At 43.6% G+C, this 20,654-nt stretch overlaps 1 protein-coding gene across 3 annotated transcripts in view; it reads right to left on the bottom strand.

The window, feature by feature from the left end:
* pdcd11 (programmed cell death 11) overlaps window positions 1-20,654 on the bottom strand; it is a 56,965-nt gene that overhangs the window by 34,264 nt on the left and 2,047 nt on the right. For all 3 annotated transcript variants that reach the window (XM_059653020.1, XM_059653021.1, XM_059653022.1), the window contains exons 3-14: window positions 18,947-19,087; window positions 14,657-14,821; window positions 13,157-13,318; window positions 11,158-11,281; window positions 10,512-10,693; window positions 7,783-7,890; window positions 3,932-4,138; window positions 2,714-2,838; window positions 2,215-2,275; window positions 1,142-1,288; window positions 629-880; window positions 168-308 (exon numbers count right to left, since the gene is read on the bottom strand). In XM_059653020.1, the coding sequence (XP_059509003.1) occupies window positions 168-308; window positions 629-880; window positions 1,142-1,288; window positions 2,215-2,275; window positions 2,714-2,838; window positions 3,932-4,138; window positions 7,783-7,890; window positions 10,512-10,693; window positions 11,158-11,281; window positions 13,157-13,318; window positions 14,657-14,821; window positions 18,947-19,087 (1,815 nt within the window). The remainder of the gene's footprint in view (window positions 1-167; window positions 309-628; window positions 881-1,141; window positions 1,289-2,214; window positions 2,276-2,713; window positions 2,839-3,931; window positions 4,139-7,782; window positions 7,891-10,511; window positions 10,694-11,157; window positions 11,282-13,156; window positions 13,319-14,656; window positions 14,822-18,946; window positions 19,088-20,654) is intronic.

Here is a 20,654-nt window from a genome sequence, read left to right as displayed (position 1 = left end):
ATATTCTAAGCTCCCAGGCAGAAATGGTATTTCAGTTACATCTGGCAAAGCTCATCTTAAAGTGAAGTGAACTTAATTGTTTATCTGACCTGTCTATTGACATTTTCCTACAGTCTACATTTTCTTCCTTATTATTTATCAAACCTGCTATAGATAACCACAAATACCTTTCCAGTTGGGTACATTGAAGACTCTTCAATTTCCTTAGTGAAACCATCAGCTTCAGTTTCCACGTTCCGTGTGGCTTTCAGGGACAACAGCAGCTTTTCCTGAGTTGGGTCACACTTTAGGACAGCAACCTTGACAACCTGTGAAGGGGTCAAGTCCAAAGGCAAGCAGGAGGTCAAAAAAAAGCAGAACAGCATCCAACGCATCACAAAATAGCTGCTCCACCTATTTCATTCTGCCTCCCCAACACACAGGCAGTAGACCCAACATGACACTACTCCTTCTTGTCGCCCATTACCATCTGAATCCATCTGCCTCCCACCTGACCATTCCCAGTCAGAAAGGCACCCCCATATGCCAACACTAACATGGTCCCATCTGCCTGAACATCCATAACACTCGCCCCTGAAACTGTCCCACTCTTAATGATCCCAGTCTCCCCCGCTGACCACATTCTCACCTGACCAACATAAAAGACCTTCTCAGGAAAGAGGATGGGATGGGAGCCCAGCTCCTGCTGTGGGACCAGCCCTCGCACGTCACCATAGAAGCGGATGATGCAGCCAAAGGACTTCACAGAGACAATGTAACCGTGGGCCAGTCGCTTGGGAACAGCTTCCTTGTACTGGGTAATAACAGAAAGTTTTGAACCAACCAGCGTCTTTTTCAGAGTCAGGATAAGTTTCTTGGTGTCACTGTTTACCATCAGTACCTGAGAAAGAAACAAACATTTAATCTTGGAGGAACACTTCAGCTCAGTCATTTAGAAATATAGAGATTTGTCTTTGAGGAGTGGTGACACTGCTGTTCCTAAAGGATTGCATACTCAGTGCAAGAGTGGATCACAACTAGGCTGTATTGGGTTGGGGGGGGGGGGGGGGGGCGGTGCGGGTGGGGAAACCAGGCTCCTTTCCTGGATGATGAACACACCGCACACAGCCCGTACTGCACAGAGAATATGTTGCACACTCACCCTGCACTTCACCAGATTTCCCACACTGTACAGCTTTTCTGGATGCTTCAGGGGAATGTCTGACAGATGCGTCCGAGGCACCAGTCCCCGAATGTGGTCTGTTAGCTTCACATGCATCCCATAATTCTCCAGAGAGGTGATTTTACCCTGAAATGCAGCAAAATGATGAATGTAGGCTATTGACAAATCTGTTGGAAAAGGCCGCAGTTAGATTCCACCCAGCTCTATTAGCAGCCAGTTCTTATCTATACACAAGGCAGTGAATGCTGACAAATATCCACAAGATGGGCTTTATTGAAAGGTCACTAAATACTAAGGATCAGTGGGTAAGAAGGTATCAGAATACACGGTACAGACACTACAGAATATGAAGGTTAAGTAGGTAAGGACCAAGGGATTGATGAACAACATTTCTCAGAGGTTGCTGTGTAATCAAAGACTTGTTCACTTAGGCTGGCAAAGTTCAGACTTAGAGATGAGGCAGATGCGGTGGAGTGGTAGGAATGAACGGTATGCAGGAATCTTCACAGGATTTGTCAGTCACACTGATAGAGTTTTCGCAATTTGTCCAGATCAGAAACAGATGGACACAGTTGAATTGGGGTGCCTAGAATCAAACTACAAGGAGCTAGGTGGTAATCCAATATTAAAAGGATGCTGGTAAAAGGGACAGGGGTTTGAGTTTGTAGTAGCCAGGCTGGGTTTAAGTGAAGGATTCAAAGAAAAAAAAACAGCAGAGGAAATGAAAACATTAGGACCTGAAGGACAGCAAGCAGATGATTTTTGACATTCTCAATTTGATTCCATAAGGTTCTCCTGGCAAAACTGAAATCATGACCAAAGCTGGTGGGGAATTTAGAGGAACTCTAACAAATACCCAATTAGAAAATACTGAAGGAATAATTGGGTAAGTCATTAGTTGAGCAACAGCTGGAGATAGCCCTGAGGCAGGACAGCAGGACATTTTGGCAGAGGCCACTCACTCATTCTCTCAGTCTTGCTGGAGGCTGTTTAGGGAACCTATATTTTACAAAGATCATTCTGTTTATAAAGCTCCAGCTATAAAGACTCACCTCGACCAGTTGTCCTGGTTCGATGTCTTGATACTTTAAAAATGGGGCATCAAGAATGCTCCTAAAAATGAGAAATTCAAAATCAAGGAAGGGTTGTGTGTACCACAGGAGTCAGACATATCCTTTCAGTCTCTGCTATTGACAATGGTTCCAGATTGAATTTGGTTTGTGCTATTTCTGTCCCTTTCATTTGGGCTGCACCACAAAGTACAAAAGTCATTTTGTTTTAATTAAGAAGATGGGAAGGAATATCACTGGAACAAAACTATTGAAAGTGGAAAGAAAACAGCCTGTTTGTACATAACCCTATGCTGTACTTGTGCTGGCAATGTTTGATAGTGGCAGTGCAGAGCAGCTTTATTCTGCACTATACATGTGCTCCTTTTCCTAGTCATCGTTGCCCAGTAAACGTGTTTGGGTATTGCTGGATCATGGTCCGTGCCACCTATTAGTCTCTATTGAACACAACATCTCAGTATTGCTGACCGATCACACTCACTTTTTCAGAGACACCAAAACCATCTGTTCCATTGGGCTGTGGTCAATGACCCTGCACCTGTGCTTGGTACCTTCACGGAAGTCACTGGGATTTAAAGGTGTCTTAATGCCAGATAGATGAACTTTCTGCAGCGTTAGAAATTAACAAATCAGTGATCTTGCGAAAGACAGTGCAGTTACACTACAACAATACAAACATGTGAACAGTACATGCCTGCAATTGAACAGGACTTATTAATGAGACAGCACTCTTACACAAGTCAGGTGACCATCACAAACTGAACCAGATAGTAAACAATGAAACCAGCTTTACTTCAGCTGCTGTCAGTGCTTAATCTGCAACAACTAGTGAAGAATAGAAGATTTTAATGATAAAAAGTGTACTTTGTGAAGAAAACAAATGCTGGAAATATTCAGCAGGTCAGGCAGGATCTGTGGAGAGAGAAACAGAATTGATGTTTCTGTTCAATGCATTCTCACCAAGAAGCTTGGCAAAACAGTCTTCCAGCATAGCACGAGGCCTCAACCACAAAAGGTGGCAACCATTTTCTCGGCTGCAGGGTGTAAACGAGCTCAGGGGAAGTGTGGGTTTGGGCAGCACATCTCAGGAGTTTCTCGGTCCTCACAATCAGATCTCTCATTGGCTAGCAGTTCAGAGATTTAAGAGGGAGGTCAGAGACGGATACTTCAGTGTAAGCGGCATCACAGCACCCCATTGTGGGAGGACAGCAAGGCAGCATCCCACCTTTGAAGCAAGATTGCTGAGAAGACGATGCACTGCCAGCAGGACTCTCTTCCAAAGATGACTTCCAACCAAGAGTCTGTCAACCCTCACATGGCAACATTTTAAAGATCAGATGCTTGACTCAGTGAGCTACCCAATGTTCATCCCTGAACCAATGTTATTTCAAAACACCCAGGGATGATTTAAAAAAAAAAGTATTCTATCCTATTCGTGCAATTTTGCCGTGCTCAAATTGGCTGTCTTTTAAGAAATTTATTAACGGGTCGTGGGCATTGCTGGCTAGATCAGCATTTATTGTCCGTCACTAACTGCTTCATATTGTTACATTACGGTGGTACTTTTAAAGTGCTTAAATTGCTGCAAAACCCAGAGGATGTGAAGGGTGCTATACAAATGCAAGACTCTCTTAACAGATTGAAATATTATTAGTGTTCAAACTCAATTCACAGACACAACTGGAGTGGAGTCACTCACACGTGAATAGGCAAAGGTTCCATCAGCCAGCTGAAAGATGACACCAGCTTCTTTCTGGTAGCACCGCACAGTGCAGTGCTCGAGAACCTTCCCGATCCCATGTGGGCTTGGCTGTTGTAATACTGCCCCTGGCTGCAGGAAGGCAGGCCGCAGTGTCAGGTGCACAGCCTTCGTTTCCGGCTGCACGTATAAAATACAAGCTTTCACCTGGAACAGAAAGACAATCCCGTGATTTCTTCTCTTGCCACCACCAGCGTGAAACAAAGAAAATTCAGCCAATCTCAAATGGAATCAAATGCAAAACACTCTCACATTTGGGCTGTGTGGAAGGAGGACGGGGGAGGAGGGAGAGAGTGTCATCCTGCAAGACCTGTAAGGAGCAGGAACACTTCACTCGGGGTGGGAGGGGTTGGGCTCTCTCTCCTTGCATCTAATGAAGACGGAAAACTTGATTAGGGACTGTGTGCCGTTAGTGTCCCTGTGACAGCGATCCCTGCATAAAATTCTACACTTGCAAGGGCAACTTGCGGTGCAGAGCCCACTCTGGGCACCAGGCAGCTGATGCAAGTGTAAAAGTGAAGGGTTTTTCTTTTTAAGTGAAACCATTGCTGTGGCCCTGGTCCTTGGTCAGCAACACTAGACCCTTCAAAACATGCACATCATGTGATAATGTCTGGCTGTAGCTTTCTGCAATTACGATTCTTTCTCCTGACTTCTGTGGCCTACAAATCTGGGTTAGGGATGAGCTTTTGGCAGAGGTCTCTTTCAAGAGACTGTTGCGTGAGCACCAGCATTTTCTAGACTGGCCTGCATCGTCCTTGGTGGCAGAAAGTGATATTCCCTGAAATCAGCCTAATTCTTTTGTTCACAGCAGGCCAAGCTTGGTTTCTCACATAGAACATAGAACAGTACAGCACAGAACAGGCCCTTCAGCCCACGATGTTGTGCCAACCATTGATCCTCATGTATGCACCCTCAAATTTCTGTGACCATATGCATGTCCAACAGTCTCTTAAATGACACCAATGACCTTGCTTCCACAACTGCTGCTGGCAACGCATTCCATGCTCTCACAACTCTCTGTGCAAAGAACCCGCCTCTGACATCCCCTCTACTTTCCTCCAACCAGCTTAAAACTATGACCCCTCGTGTTAGCCTTTTCTGCCCTGGGAAATAGTCCCCGGCTATCAACTCTATCTATGCCTCTCATTATCTTGTATACCTCAATTAGGTCCCCTCTCCTCCTCCTTTTCTCCAATGAGGAAAGTCCAAGCTCAGTCAACCTCTCTTCATAAGATAAGCCCTCCAGTCCAGGCAGCATCCTGGTAAACCTCCTCTGAACCCTCTCCAAAGCATCCACATCTTTCCTATGATAGGGCGACCAGAACTGGACGCAGTATTCCAAGTGCGGTCTAACCAAAGTTTTATAGAGCTGCAACAAGATCTCACGACTCTTAAACTCAATCCCCCTGTTAATGAAAGCCAAAACACCATATGCTTTCTTAACAACCCTGTCCACTTGGGTGGCCATTTTAAGGGAATCTATGTATCTGCACGCCAAGATCCCTCTGTTCCTCCACACTGCCAAGAATCCTATACTCAGCTTTCAAATTCGACCTTCCAAAATGCATCACCTCACATTTATCCAGGTTGAACTCCATCTGCCACCTCTCAGCCCATCTCTGCATCCTGTCAATGTCCCGCTGCAGCCTACAACAGAGATTATGAAGTTGCCAGCGGCGAGAAGAACTAAAGTCTCACTACCAGACACGCCAAAGAGTCAAGCCAAAGAACTACAATAGAAACTGAAATACTTAGTTGACAACACTACGCACTCCACCCACTCGCAAAAATTCCTCCTCATCAAGGACACCAGAATAGAAGAGGAGATAATGATATCCTTCAACGTAACAGCGCTATTTACATCCACAAACATCGGCCTTGCCAAAAAGACAATTGCCACACTGCTGGGCAAATCAGGAAGCCTGGCAATCCACAACACCAACAGCATCAACAAGGACAGCACTCAAACTGCTGGATTTGTGCCTCACAGCCCACTTCACCTTCAAACGATTTGTTTGAATATCCAATCAAAATGAGGAAAGTCCAAGCTCAGTCAACCTCTCTTCATAAGATAAGCCCTCCAGTCCAGGCAGCATCCTGGTCAACCTCCTCTGAACCCTCTCCAAAGCATCCACATCTTTCCTATGATAGGGCGACCAGAACTAGACGCAGTATTCCAAGTGCGATCTAACCAGCGGGACTTGTAGCTCGGGTTGTGGATGAGGTGGTAGACTTGCTCACCAAACCAGTGGGTTTGATTGCAGAAGTTTTGTCACCTTGCTAGTTATCATCAGTGCACCTCCGGTGAAGTGAGTTCCCTGGCATGTCTCTGTTTGGCTTGCGCTATTACAGATGTGTTGTTCCAGTTGAATTTGTGTCCTTCATTATCCGGGTGCGAAACATTACTGATTCTCACTGGTCTCAATACACACAGATAATGAAGGACACAAATTCAACTGGAACAACACATCTGTAATAGCGCAAGCCAAACAGAGACATGCCAGGGAACACCAGCAGGATTCCCAATATCAGGGCTGATTGCCGAAGCAGTAATGCAAAGGTTAGAATGGCCAGTGCACCCCATTATACAACCCAAACCCTGGGTCTGCCACTTGGATGACACCTATGTGATTATCAAATGCACAACACTAGAAGAAACCCACCGACATATAAACAATATCATCACTGGAATAAAATTTGCAAGAGAAGAGAACAATAATCAACTACCTTTCCTTGACATAACGGTAGAACGTAGAAACAACGAGGAAGCCCAGTCCGTTGTATACAGAAAGGCGCACATATGGACCAGATACCCAATTACACCAGAAACCACCTCAACTCCCATGAACAGAGCTGCATCAGGACATCAAACGAGTCACAACAGACTGTAGCAACCTGGAATTGTTCTGCTTTGCGCAGAGTTCTTATACAGAATTTTTAAAAAGGAATGGATACCCAAAAAGCACAATCTGCCATTACCTCCATGACAAATCACAACAGGAAGACACAACATGGCCAGACACCCTACTGTGCATCAGATATATATCAGAGATGACCACTAGTCTACTCAGGACCCTAGGTATCAGGGCAGGCTACAAACCAACATCCACCCTGCCAAAGCTACTGACAAATTTAAAAGGACCCTAAACCCACACCAATAAAACTAATGTAATATATAAAATAGCAAGGACTGAGAAACATTACATTGGCCAAACTGGAAGAAAACTGGCAATTAGGATACACGAGCACCAATTAGCTACTAAGAAACATTACTGATTCTCACTGGTCTCAATACACACGGATAATGAAGGACACAAATTCAACTGGAACAACACATCTGTAATAGCGCAAGCCAGACAGAGACATGCCAGGGAGCTCAAGGCATTCCAGCCAGAACTCCACCAACAGACAATACATGAACTGGACCCGATATACAAAGCACTGAAAACCGAACTGATAGTGATGCCAACCACCCCAGCAAACCAACGCACATAAATAACAAGTGGGACAGAACACCAACACTTCACTGGAGGTGCACTGATGATAACTAGCAAGGTGACAAAACTTCTGCAATCAAACCCACTGGTTTGGAGAGCAAGTCTACCACCTCATCCATAACCCGAGCTACAAGTCTTCTCAGAAACTTCGTCAGCTTCTCTCTGGTGTCCAGGTGTAAATTACATGAAATGTTTTGATGGTCTTATATGGTTCATCATCACTTCCTTATATTTATTCTCTTGCTGTTTTGCAGCATTAAGGTGTTGTACAAACTGTTTCATTAAACCAACCTTTTGCCCGGGGTGATAGGTCTTGACTTTCCGTGGATCCATATGCATGAAATCAACAGAACCAGTGAAACCAGACAGGAACTGCAGAATCAAACCATGGTGTGCCACCTGCAATCAAATCAGTAAAGGTATAGAACACAGGAGTTCACAGCACATCACTGCTGCTAGAGGTGGGTAGGCTTGAGACAGACAGGCCACGTGGACCAAATGGATAGAAGGGAAGTGATACATGCAGAGAAAGAGAGGGAGAGACACCCAGAAAGCGAGAGACACCCAGAAAGCGAGAGATAGAGACAGAGATGGAGAAGAGCTTTTTTTTTGGGGGGGGGGGGGGGTGTTGTGAAAGACAGCAAGAGCAAAATCTAATATGTCAAGAAATTTAACTATCCCCACTTATCATTAACGATTACTTGATCAGACTCCAGAATATGAAAGTTCTCTGGGATACTGTAAACACTAAAATAAAACTGTAGGGGTGGCACAGTGGCCCAGTGGTTAGCACTGCTGCCTCAGTGCACCAGGAACCCAGGTTCGATTCTATCCTTGGGCAACTGTACGGAGTTTGCACGTTCTCCGTGTGCGCGCATGGGTTTACTTTGGGTGCTCCAGTTTCCTCCCACAATCCAAAAATATGCAGGCAGGTGAATGGTTGGCCGTACTACATTGCCCATAGTGTTCAGGGATGTGGAGATTAGGGTGATGGGTCTGGGTGGGACGTTCTGAGGGTCAGTATGGACATGTTGGGCGAAAGGGCCTGTTTCCAAACTGTACGAAACCTAAACTAAAATCTCTTACTGGCTGAAATGAGAAACTAAAAACGAAAGTGTAGGGAGCTCAGAGATCATCTACCACCTAGGAGAGTTTGGGTTGATTAACATCATGGCTACTGCGCTACCCTCAATCTCTGCTCTCAGATCAAAGGTCACATGTTAACTTTTTGTACCTGTGTCCAACATGAGGGGTTCATGTACAGTCTGAACACAATTGTGTGTATAACCAGAGGGTATTATTGTTTCTGTGCTGGAGTTCAGTTTACAGCAGTGTGGATGATCCACATAAGTTTGTTCCTATCCAATCAACATATTGCTTGATTTCTGTGGACTTGTCTTAACTGAATTCCCCTCAACTGCATTAGCAACCTCAATATTCTCACCACTCTCTGGGCAAGCAAGCTCCTTCTAATACCCCAGTTGGGATTTATTTGTATTTGTTTTCATGGTCCAGAGTCTTGTCATCCCGAAAGAATGAAGCATCTTCTTTGTCTACCTAATCAAACCTCCTTATTTAAAGATAATAAAATGTGAGGCTGGATGAACACAGCAGGCCAAGCAGCATCTCAGGAGCACAAAAGCTGACGTTTCGGGCCTAGACCCTTCATCAGAGAGGGGGATGGGGGGAGGGAACTGGAATAAATAGGGAGAGAGGGGGAGGCGGACCGAAGATGGAGAGTAAAGAAGATAGGTGGAGAGAGTGTGGGTGGGGAGGTAGGGAGGGATAGGTCAGTCCAGGGAGGACGGACAGGTCAAGGAGGTGGGATGAGGTTAGTAGGTAGCGGGGGGTGCGGCTTGGGGTGGGAGGAAGGGATGGGTGAGAGGAAGAACCGGTTAGGGAGGCAGAGACAGGTTGGACTGGTTTTGGGATGCAGTGGGTGGGGGGGGGGGGGGGGGGAAGAGCTGGGCTGGTTGTGTGGTGCAGTGGGGGGAGGGGACGAACTGGGCTGGTTGAGGGATGCAGTAGGGGAAGGGGAGATTTTGAAACTGGTGAAGTCCACATTGATACCATATGGCTGCAGGGTTCCCAGGCGGAATATGAGTTGCTGTTCCTGCAACCTTCGGGTGGCATCATTGTGGCAGTGCAGGAGGCCTCCTGCACTGCCACAATGATGCCACCCGAAGGTTGCAGGAACAGCGCCTCCTGCACTGCCACAATGATGCCACCCGAAGGTTGCAGGAACAGCGCCTCCTGCACTGCCACAATGATGCCACCCGAAGGTTGCAGGAACAGCAACTCATATTCCGCCTGGGAACCCTGCAGCCATATGGTATCAATGTGGACTTCACCAGTTTCAAAATCTCCCCTTCCCCTACTGCATCCCTCAACCAGCCCAGTTCGTCCCCTCCCCCCACTGCACCACACAACCAGCCCAGCTCTTCCCCCCCACCCACTGCATCCCAAAACCAGTCCAACCTGTCTCTGCCTCCCTAACCAGTTCTTCCTCTCACCCATCCCTTCCCCCCACCCCAAGCCGCACCCCCCGCTACCTACTAACCTCATCCCACCTCCTTGACCTGTCCGTCCTCCCTGGACTGACCTATCCCCTCCCTACCTCCCCACCCACACTCTCTCCACCTATCTTCTTTACTCTCCATCTTCGGTCCGCCTCCCCCTCTCTCCCTATTTATTCCAGTTCCCTCTCCCCATCCCCCTCTCTGATGAAGGGTCTAGGCCTGAAACGTCAGCTTTTGTGCTCCTGAGATGCTGCTTGGCCTGCTGTGTTCATCCAGCCTCACATTTTATTATCTTGGAATCTCCAGCATCTGCAGTTCCCATTATCTCCTTATTTAAAGGCCTCCAGCAGGTCACCCCACATCCTGGGTGGGATGCTCCAAGGGGCGGTGTGGACTTGTTGGGCCAAAGGGCATGTTTCCACACTGTAGGGAATCTAATCTAATCTAATTGTCTCCCTACAAAAAGAAATAGGAGCCAATGCAGATTCCTAAAGTATGCACCTTTTGAATTTCAGCCCTGATCACCAGCCCAGGGAGCAGATTGGAGAGACTCCACTTCTGATCTTCAGTTGCTATAGCTGCAGCAATGTCGGTGTGACGGATCGAGAGTTGGGCAATGCGACCATCATTCTTCACCGACTCCACAAGAGTGGTTAGATACTGACCAACACGGAGAGGCATGCCTAAATAGGAGCAAAGACATCAGGGCTTTGGTTACAAGATGAATACAGAAATATGACAGCAAAACAAACGGCAAAAAGAATGCAGGGCAAAACATCACCCCTGCAATATAAACTGCTGGCCAGGTCCAATTATCAAGCCATTAACATGCATGCAGAGTCATGTAAGGATAACATAACAGACAAGTTTTCCAGTTGCAAAGCAAATCCTCAGCCTTCCTAGGTATTTTAAACGAACTGAAGTCTCTGGTCAGCAAAGTAAGTGCACAGGAATCATACAGAAGTTACAGAAACCTTAGATATCTCTCAAACTAGCTACAGTCAGCAGCTCCCAACAGCCAGGCACCAGACCTCTAGGAAACTGGTGCCATGGATCAATATGGTTCGATTTATAAGTTTGACTGGTCTGTTGAGACAGCAGCACAGTACGTCAGACAGCGTTCACCTCAGTTTATCAGGACACGCACCTTGATTTTTATTCTTTATGTAGTCCTGGGTTTTCGTGTGAGAGAGGAAAGCTTTGGTGGCTTTGACTCCAATGTCAACCAAATAGCCATGTTCTTCAATGCTGGACACACAGCCAGAAAGCAACTGCAATAAGAAAGGCAGAGGAGCATTGCACTCGGTACACAATACTAGCAGTTGGTACAAATGAAACAAACCAAGATAGATTGTATGTCCACCTCTGCCCTTCATCCCTGCTACTGAACGTCAGTGGAATGACCCCCAGGTAACTCCTATATCCTAACACTAGTCTTTGTGGGAAAGATTAATGAAACAACAGGTCTTCACACTGACATTTTGAAATGATTTTCAGAATTGATAGCACATATAAAGCTAACGATGAGGAACTGAACAGGTTTTATTTTAAAAATATTCACCAAAACCAGATGCTTAAATGAATGTTAAAATAAAATAATGCGCAAATTAGCACAAATTATTTCCAATCTGATTTTAACTTGAGATAAACATCACTACATCAGCAGACAGAAAATACACCAAAATATCCACAACCTAACACAGAACACTCCCTGGTCACAGGATACATCATCCTCTTGTACTAACCCACCCGCAACTTGCGCTGCTACAAGAGTCTGGGGCTCATGAACAAATGATGACAATTTATTTACATAAATTGAGTTTCTTTCAGTTATGGAGAGGATAGGTGAGAAACTTCAGGACAACACAGGCAGCTAGTGAAATGAGGGAGGGGAACACGTGGCAGGTGAAATTTAACAGAGATGTAAACTGACTCATTTTGGTAGGAAAAACACAAACAGGAAAAAACAGAGTGCAATTCTAAAGGGGTTGCAGGAGTAGCGAGACCCGTGGATATACATGAATAAGGTTACTGAAGGTGACATTGGATTCTGGGCTTTATAAAAAGAAAATTATGATGAACATTTATTCAGCACTGGCTTTCCCTCAGCTGGAGCATTGTGTCCAGTCTGAGTATGACACTTTAGGAAGGATGGGAAGGTTTTCAAAAGGGTTCAGAAAGATTCAGAGGAATGGTTCCAGGAAGGGCGGGCCTCGGTTACATGCTTAGGCTAGGGAAGCACGAGCTGCTCCCCTTGAAAAGGAGAAGGGCAACAGGAGATCTGATAGAAGTTTGCAAGATCATGAGTGGTCTGGAGCAAAAAGCTAGGAAGAAACTGTTCCCATCAGTGGATGGATTGAGGATCATAGATTACAGATTTAATGTAACTGAAAATAGAATGAAAGGCGGCACAAGGAAATAATCTCTTATTTTAAGTACACTGAGCGGTTAAGATCTGGAAGTTGCCTGAGAGATTGGAGTACACAGGGTCAATGGAAGTTTTCATGAAGGAACTGAATCATAACAGCAGGCAGATTTTGCAGAGCTGCAGGGAAAAGGTGGAGGAGTGGGACCAGCTGAATTGCCCTTAGAAAAATCTAGTGTGGACATCACAGGCTAAAATGCCTCCTTTCATGCTACACCCAATTCAATAAAACATTCACTTCTCCCAATATTGGAAAACTTTCCTTATTTCACGGCATTGGTAGCTGGTTTTATAGATGGTTTATGGGAAAAGTTTGTGTCAGAGGAGCAGCACAGCCATTTTCATTGATCAGAAAAACAAAGGCAGAAGATTCAAAATCAAAATTCAGAGCCAAGAAGTGTTCTTGAAGGGAAAAGAATAGTTTGAAGTGAATTAAAATGATGTCTTGTATGACTGGTGTGGCATTCAGTTCAAAATAGTTCACAAGTCTGTCATATGGTTAGATCCAAGATAAACTCTAGATAACGAGCATGCTCCTGAACAAAAAAAAACTGTGATTCAACAAACCCATGAAGTGTTCCCTAAGCACGGAACAAACATGCTAGGTCTGGAAATGTTAAACTTGAGGAAGCATTTCGTTAAACTGTTTCCCCTAGATCAGCAGCCAAATCAGATTAGTGGAGCTGGATCTGGGAATTCTGGATTATATTGATACACTCACCATGCCAGCTTGCAGTGCCCCAGGAGGCAATGCCTTGTTTACATCCTTCGGGTTAATGGAGAGTTTCAAGCTGTGGCGGTTGGCTTTTGTCTTTTCCAGCTCATAGACAACACAACGTACAACCATACCAGGGCTGTATAGGTCTGAGAGGGCTACCAGGTCCTATGGTTTGGTGGGAATGAAACATAAATAGGCCAGTGACCAGAAGTACGTCAGAAAGCAGCACAAATACACAAGCCAAAACCCAGCAGCACTTAAAAATAGCTGGTGGCACACCTTAACCATCACTAGTTACTCTTTGCTTACAAACATCATTCGTTATTTTAAAATCCCTCATTCATTTTTCCACATGGAAAGAAAGCTTTCTTCAAGTTTAACAAGAAAATACCTCAAAGGCCTCTACAATCCCCCATCACTACCGCAAGCCCCTCTGTAGAAATCATAATACAGAAGCAAGGCCCTCGGCTATCAGACCTGTATAACCTTACAGCCACAGTTACACATCACGGAAAGACCTTCCAGTCCATGCCAACTCTAATTCTGAACTAAACTAGTACCACATGCCTGCGCTTGGCCCACATCCCTCTAAACATTTCTTATTTATATAACTTTCTCCTTCACAAGTGGAAACATCTTCTCTACGTTCACACTACTGCAACCCTTCAGGACTTTAAAAATCTTTAACAAAAACAGAAATTACTGGAGAAACTCAACAGGTCTGGCAGGATCTGTGAAGAGAAAGCAGAGTCAACACTTTGGGTCCGGTGACCCATTCATGACCTCAGTTCTGCTGAAGGGTCCACAAACATTGATTCTGCTTTCACTCCACAGATCCTGCCAGACCTGCTGAATTTCTCCAGCAATTTCCATTTTCTGTTTCCAATTTCCAGCATCCGCAGTTCTTTGTTTTACTTTAAAAGTCTTCGTCAGGTGCACCTCAGCCTTCTGTTTTGTACAGAAGAGCTCTTGGTTCATTCAGTCTTTCCCTGGCAATTCTGCAGAGTTGGCTTCCTTCCAATCCAATTTTCTGGATGCGTATGTCTGCAGGGAGATGCTTTGTTAAGTTACTGGCTGCTGCTTGTCTTCAGGTTTTGACATGCGGCAGGCAGCTCTGCTTGCACTTTAGTCTGTACACCAGCAAGAGACATCCACAACACAAGGTGGGGACTGAAACAGGACGGCAGCAGAATGATGAACAAGCACCTTTGGCCTTCACAGTTTGAGAGCTGACTGCCATGTCGCAAACCACCATCTTATGAGATGGATGGCTGTCACCACTATTAACCTTAATGCTGTTAGGCCAGCCCCTGCAACAGTTTTGTTTTTACTTCAACTTGGAAGTATTCCCCCACATCACCAGAGAGACAACGATAATTCTGACAGTAACACAGGTAGGACTTGAAGTAGCCCAGATCCTGATGCCCGAAGCCCTGCGTCACAACAGGAACGGTGTACAAGAGGAAACTCAGAGATAAAGTAAAAGAAGGATAACAGACTCACCTCTGACAAGTCCTCATCAATCTGTTCCCTCAGGGATTTGGTATATGCATCACAAATATTGGTGAGACTCACGTAACCAGTGAGTCCATGGGGTAAACCAACGGCGAGTTCAAAATCAGTCACTTCCTTCACACAGCCGAGCAGGAGCATCCCAACATTCAGTTTCTGGTGGCAAAGGGAGGAATAAATCAACAAAATTCAGATCAGACACAGCACTGTTATAGAGTTCACATGTAGAACCCAAAATAAATCAACTTGAGATCCTTGGTGATCGCAGTGAACTTGATGTTGGCATTTTTCTTAGATTATACTCATTCGCGTCACTGGCTAGGCAAGCATTTATTGCCCAGAGGGCAGTTTGGAGTCAACCATATTGCTGTGGATCTGGAGTTACAAATAGGCCATTAGAGTAAGGGTGGCAGTTTCCCTCCATAAAGAACATTAGTGACCAGATGACGAACAAGTAAGTTAGGTGAGGATCACAACAGAATCTGCATTTAAAAAAAAGACAGGAATGAGTCAACCTCACCAATGTACATAGACAAAACCCAAAGGATTAATCTGAAACTCTGTTTTTAGAGCACTACAGCAGTGTTAGGAAGCTCATCATCACATACTAATTGAAGTTACTAATGGCTACATAAAACTCTACTGATTTTAATGAATGAGTTACAGTTTCACTTTCCTACCCTCAATTGGAGGTATGCGCAGTCAAAAAGTGGGTGTCATGGGTAGAGGGAAAGATCAGGACAGTTGTTCGCAGGGTTTGCAGAGATGATCCTTTTGGTTTGTCAGGGCCTGCTCCTCCTCAATTTTACTGTTTAATCTACACAGATTCTGCCAGACTTATTGAGTTTCTGTTTGTTTCAGATGTCTGGCACCACAGTTCTTAGTTTTAATTTCCAAGGTTTTGGAGTAGATTTGTAGTTTAGCTTTAGTTTATTGCTCCTTGATCTTCCTTCTCCACGTACTTCCACTTACCTGGAACAGGCACATAGTGACTGGTTCATAACTTAGAGTGTCTAATTTGTTGCTCACAGCAACTGCTGAAGGAAAATAAACTGGCTTTTTTTAGGCTCGAAGTGTTTTTTTTAGTGCAGAGAAAATGACAGCTTTTCCTTTTTAAAGGTCCAATGGATTCTGTCTAAACACTCACACTCAAGGTGTCCAGCTACTTGGGAGTGAAACGTCATTGTTGGCAGACAGATGAGCTCTATCAATCATTGAAACGCCACAGACCAATCAACTACTTCTTGTCAGCTGAATCTCCCTTCATATACATGGCCAGGCTCCATCTCATCTGCAACGCACTGCTTTCACAAAATAGTGCAAACAGCACTTACAATATGTAGAGGGAACTCACTTTTACAAAACATAGCAATCCTTCAACAATGCTTGGCTTTACTCAAGTCCACAATCAAAAATAAAGAGATGGTCTTCATACAATCGTGAGGGTATGAAAGCAAAGGTAACTGAAGTGAGCTGGCAAATTAGATTCAAGGATAGATTAGTAGACATACAGTGGAGGGATTCATCATTTGAGGGTAAATAAAAAAGTTGAAAGGTAACATAACTGTAAAGAAAAATCATAATTGCACAAAGTTGAGTATCAGGACAGAAAATTGGACAGAATATAAAATCACAGCAAAGAATAACTAAAAATTAATTTTTAGGAGGAGGGAAAATTAGAGTGAGAGAGAAAGCTATCCATAAAGACAAATAATAGGAGCCTTCATAGACATTTGAAAAGAGTTAACAAACTGAGAGCTGATTCTACATTAGCAAGTCTGGAGAATTAATAACATATTAACATTGGAAATGGCAGATGAACTAAACAGGTATTTTCTTGAACTCTAGTCCACCTATAAGACCATAAGACATAGGAGTGGAAGTAAGGCCATTCGGCCCATTGAGTCCACTCCACCATTTAATCATGGCTGATGGGCATTTCAACTTCACTTACCCGGACTCTCCTCGATTTTGCACAAGTCTTTGCTTTACGAGGTACAAGTTACATCACAGAAGTAGAAATAAATTAGGAAATGAAAGGGAGGGAGGAACACAGGAAAGCACAGTTAGCATTGAGCAAATGGTTATTGCTGCAGACTGACAAGTCCCTCAGTCCAGACAAGCTTCATCCTTGCATCTAAGTGCTCACAACACAGATGACGCAAAATTCCCTAGATTCAGTTAAGATTCTGTTACAGTGGAAAATAATGAATCTTGCTCCTTTTCTAAAACAAGACAGAGGTAGACTGAAAGCAGGCAACTACAGGTCTGTTATCTTAACATCCATCATCGGGAAAATGCCAAAAGTTAATTTTATAAGACTGAATGTACAAGCATTAAAAAAAGCAGACAATAGGGTCAAAGGAGGAAAGAAAACCTGGTTAAAAAAGGCAAAATGATTGGTACTTGACAAATATGCACTGCATTCAAAACAAGGGAAGTAATGGCACAAATGGAGGTTAATGGGTATGACCTTCTAGTTATTGTGGAGTAATGGTTACACAAAGATCAAAGCTGGAGACTAAATATTGTGGTTTTTCAAAAGAAAAAGCAAGAAGGATGTTGAAATAACTCCTTTAGTACATGATGGAGTAAGTACATAGCAAGAAATTATCTAGGAATGGATGGATCCATATTGGCAGAGATAAATATGGGGAAGATGGCAATCTTGGGAGTAGGCCACAGGCCCCCTAACAGTAACTGTGATTTAAGTCAATGGCAGAATGAAATAGTCTGGCTCGTGCTCCGTACTCATGTTTGTTTTAATGATCATTCTGGGTAGGGCAATCTTCAGTTCCTGATTCTGGAATTTCAGCTTTCATCCTGTCCACAACTTCTCTTTCAAATTTCCACTTTGGCAATCTGCTCCAGGCTCTTGTCAATTGATTTATTATCAGGTTTTTTTTGATAACCATCATCTTCATATTTTTGCTGCATTAAAGACTTAATATAAAATTCATGCTGTGGTTAGAAATGGGAACAAAACTGGGATGCACTTCACTTGGCTGCTTGAAGCTCAGCTTTTGGTCTGAGTGGCAGGCACAATTCAAATCATTTGCTTGGTTTAAATAATCCATGCGATGATGATTGGTGTAGGATGGGCAATGGGTGTGATTGGAACATTAATTCCAAACTGGAACTCTGCACTCCATTCCAGAATCTTGGGAGTGTATGGTAACAATGAGCTGGGAGAGGAGGTATATGCTGGCAAAAAAAATGGAGACTGCAGCAAATTCTCCAATTACCCAGCCACAGGCTCAGTTCATATAGCATGGAAATAGACCTTTCGATCCAACCAGTCCATGTCTGTCATAGCCCCAAACTGAACTAGTCCCACCTGCCTGCACTTGGCCCATGTTATTCCAACCCTTTCCTATTGATGTAGGTATCTAAATGACTTTTAAACAATGTAACCGTACCCGCTCCCACCACTTCCTCTGGAAGTTCATTCCAGAGAACCACTATGTTAAAAAAAAACTGCTCCTCATACCCTTTTTAAAATTTTTCTCCTCTCACCTTAAAAATATGCCCTCTACTCTCAAAATCTTATAACCCCCCACTCTACGGAGAAGACACTTGTCATTCATCTTATCAACAGACCTCATGATTTTATAAGCCTCTATAAAGTCATCTCTCAACTTCCTACACTCCAGTAAGAAAGTCTTAGCCTACCCACATAATTCAAACCCTTCATTCAGGCAACATCCTGGTGAATATCTTCAACCCTCTCCAGTTTAATAACATTCTTTCTGTAACAGGGCGACCAGACTGTACTCAGAAATCCAGGAGAAGCCTAACCAACATCCTGTACAACCACAACATAATGTCCCAACTGCTAAAGTCAAAGGTCTGAGCAATGAAAGCAAGCATGCTAAATGCTTTCTTAACCACTCTGTCTATAAAAGTGATGCAAACTTCAAAGAATTATGGACCCGAACTCCTAGGCCTCTTTTGTTCTACTACACTACCCAAGGCCCTACTTGTAGTTGTACAGGTTCTGCCCATCTTTGTTTTACCAAAGTACAATGCATTGCATTTATCCAAATTTAAAACCCGTCTGCCACTCTTTAGCCCATTGACCCACTGATCAAGATTTCTTTGTAGTTTTGGATAACCTTCGTCACTATCCAGTATACCACCAATCTTGGTGTCATCCATAAATATACTAATCATACCTTCTATATTCCCATCTAAATCATTCAAATAAATGACAAACAAAAGCAGGCCCAGCACTCTGTTTAGGATGATCACATTCTCCAAGGTTCAGCTGTATTTACGTACCTTGAAGGAGAGAATCTGTGCCTTAATCTCTTGTTTTGTTTGTAATGTACCACCATTCTTTGTCTTCTGTTTCTTTGCTTTTACAGGGATTAATTCTTCTCTCTTCCTTTTCTGTTTCTTTCTGACATCATCATGATGCACCTGGAAGCAGGACAGGTGCAGCATGGGGGTTAGATACAGACTAAAGCTCCATCCATACAGTCACCATCAAATACACCCAGATAGGTACAGCATAGTTAGATACAGAATATGAGAAGAAGCTATCTAGAATCATTAAAGTGGATAGCAAGAGTTTCTACAGGTATTTGTAAAGGAAAAGACAGTGAGTGTTGGTCATCTAGAAAGTGAGAATGGGAAGTAAATGGTCGACAATGAGGAAATGGAAGATGAAATGATCAAATATTTTGCTTGTCTTCAGCAAAGAGGATACAAAAATGTTCCATCACAGCCGTAAATCAAGAAGGGAAGGCAGTGGAAGGGAGACAAGAACTTACAGAAATTACGAGGGAAGTAGTACTAAAACTGATGGAGCTGCAGCTGACAGGTTTTAAAGTGCCGACGGACTTCATCTTTGAACCTTAAGAGAGGTACCTAATCAGGTAGTAGATGCTTTGGTGTTAATTTTCCAACATCCCTCGATTCAGGAATACAAAGTAGCAAATGCAACTCCTCTGTTCAACAAGGGAGGAAGTTAGGAAACAGGAAATTACAGGCTAATTATCTTGATGTCTATCATGGGAAAAGTGTTGGAATCAATCATTTAAAGAGATTACAGTTGCACACTCTAAAAATCTCACATTAATTGGGATAAGCCAGCATAATTAAATCAAAAGGAAATCATGTTTAACAAATTTACTGGAGTTATTTGTGCAAGTAGGTAAAGGAAAGTCTGTAGACATGCTAGACTTGTGTTTCCAGGATGCATTTGGTAAGGTTTAAGGTCATTTTGGGAAAATCCTCATGATGCAGAGTGTAACATGATAGTTTTAACAGAAGATTCTGGCTAGCAGAAAACAGTATTCATATTGTTGTGTCTGTTTGATTGGTAGCCTACGATGAGCAGAGTCCTGCAAGGGTCGGAGAGGCAGCCTCAACTTTTCAAGTTTCTAAAAATTCGTAACATGAGGAGAGTGATGGCATGATGACTACCTTTTTGACTTTTGCAAAATTAGGTAGGAACAATATAATGCGAACAGGTAAGGAAGTTACAGATGGATATGGATAGGTTGAATAAATGGGTAAAATCTGCCCATGGAGCATAATGTGGAAAACTATGAATTTGTTCACTTTAATAGGAAGAATGAAAAAGCAGTTTATTATTTAAATGGAAAACAAGGACAGAATTCTGAGTTAGAGGGATTTATGTATTCTGCTGCATGAGTCAAAAAAATTTGTATGCAGATACACACAATCAAGATGACAAATGGGGGCTATTACTTATTACGAGCCGAATTGGATATGAGAACAAAGATGTTATAATTCAGTTTTAGAGGGTATTAGTCAGACCACATCTCGAATACGCTGTGTCATACTGGCCACCTTATTTAAGGAAGTAAATGCATCAGAAATGGTTCAGAGGTGGTTTACTAGGTTGACAACTGAAGTGAAACAGTTGGCTTACGAGAATAGTTGGGCAGGCTGGGCTTGCATCATCTGGAGTTCAGGAGGATGAGGGGTGACTTGATTGAAGTGTATAACATCCTGAATT

The sequence above is a fragment of the Stegostoma tigrinum genome, chromosome 20 (assembly GCF_030684315.1).
Source record: "Stegostoma tigrinum isolate sSteTig4 chromosome 20, sSteTig4.hap1, whole genome shotgun sequence".
NCBI classification, from domain to species: domain Eukaryota; kingdom Metazoa; phylum Chordata; class Chondrichthyes; order Orectolobiformes; family Stegostomatidae; genus Stegostoma; species Stegostoma tigrinum.
Note: the sequence above shows the minus strand (reverse complement) of the source record. Positions and strands in the feature narration are given on the sequence as shown.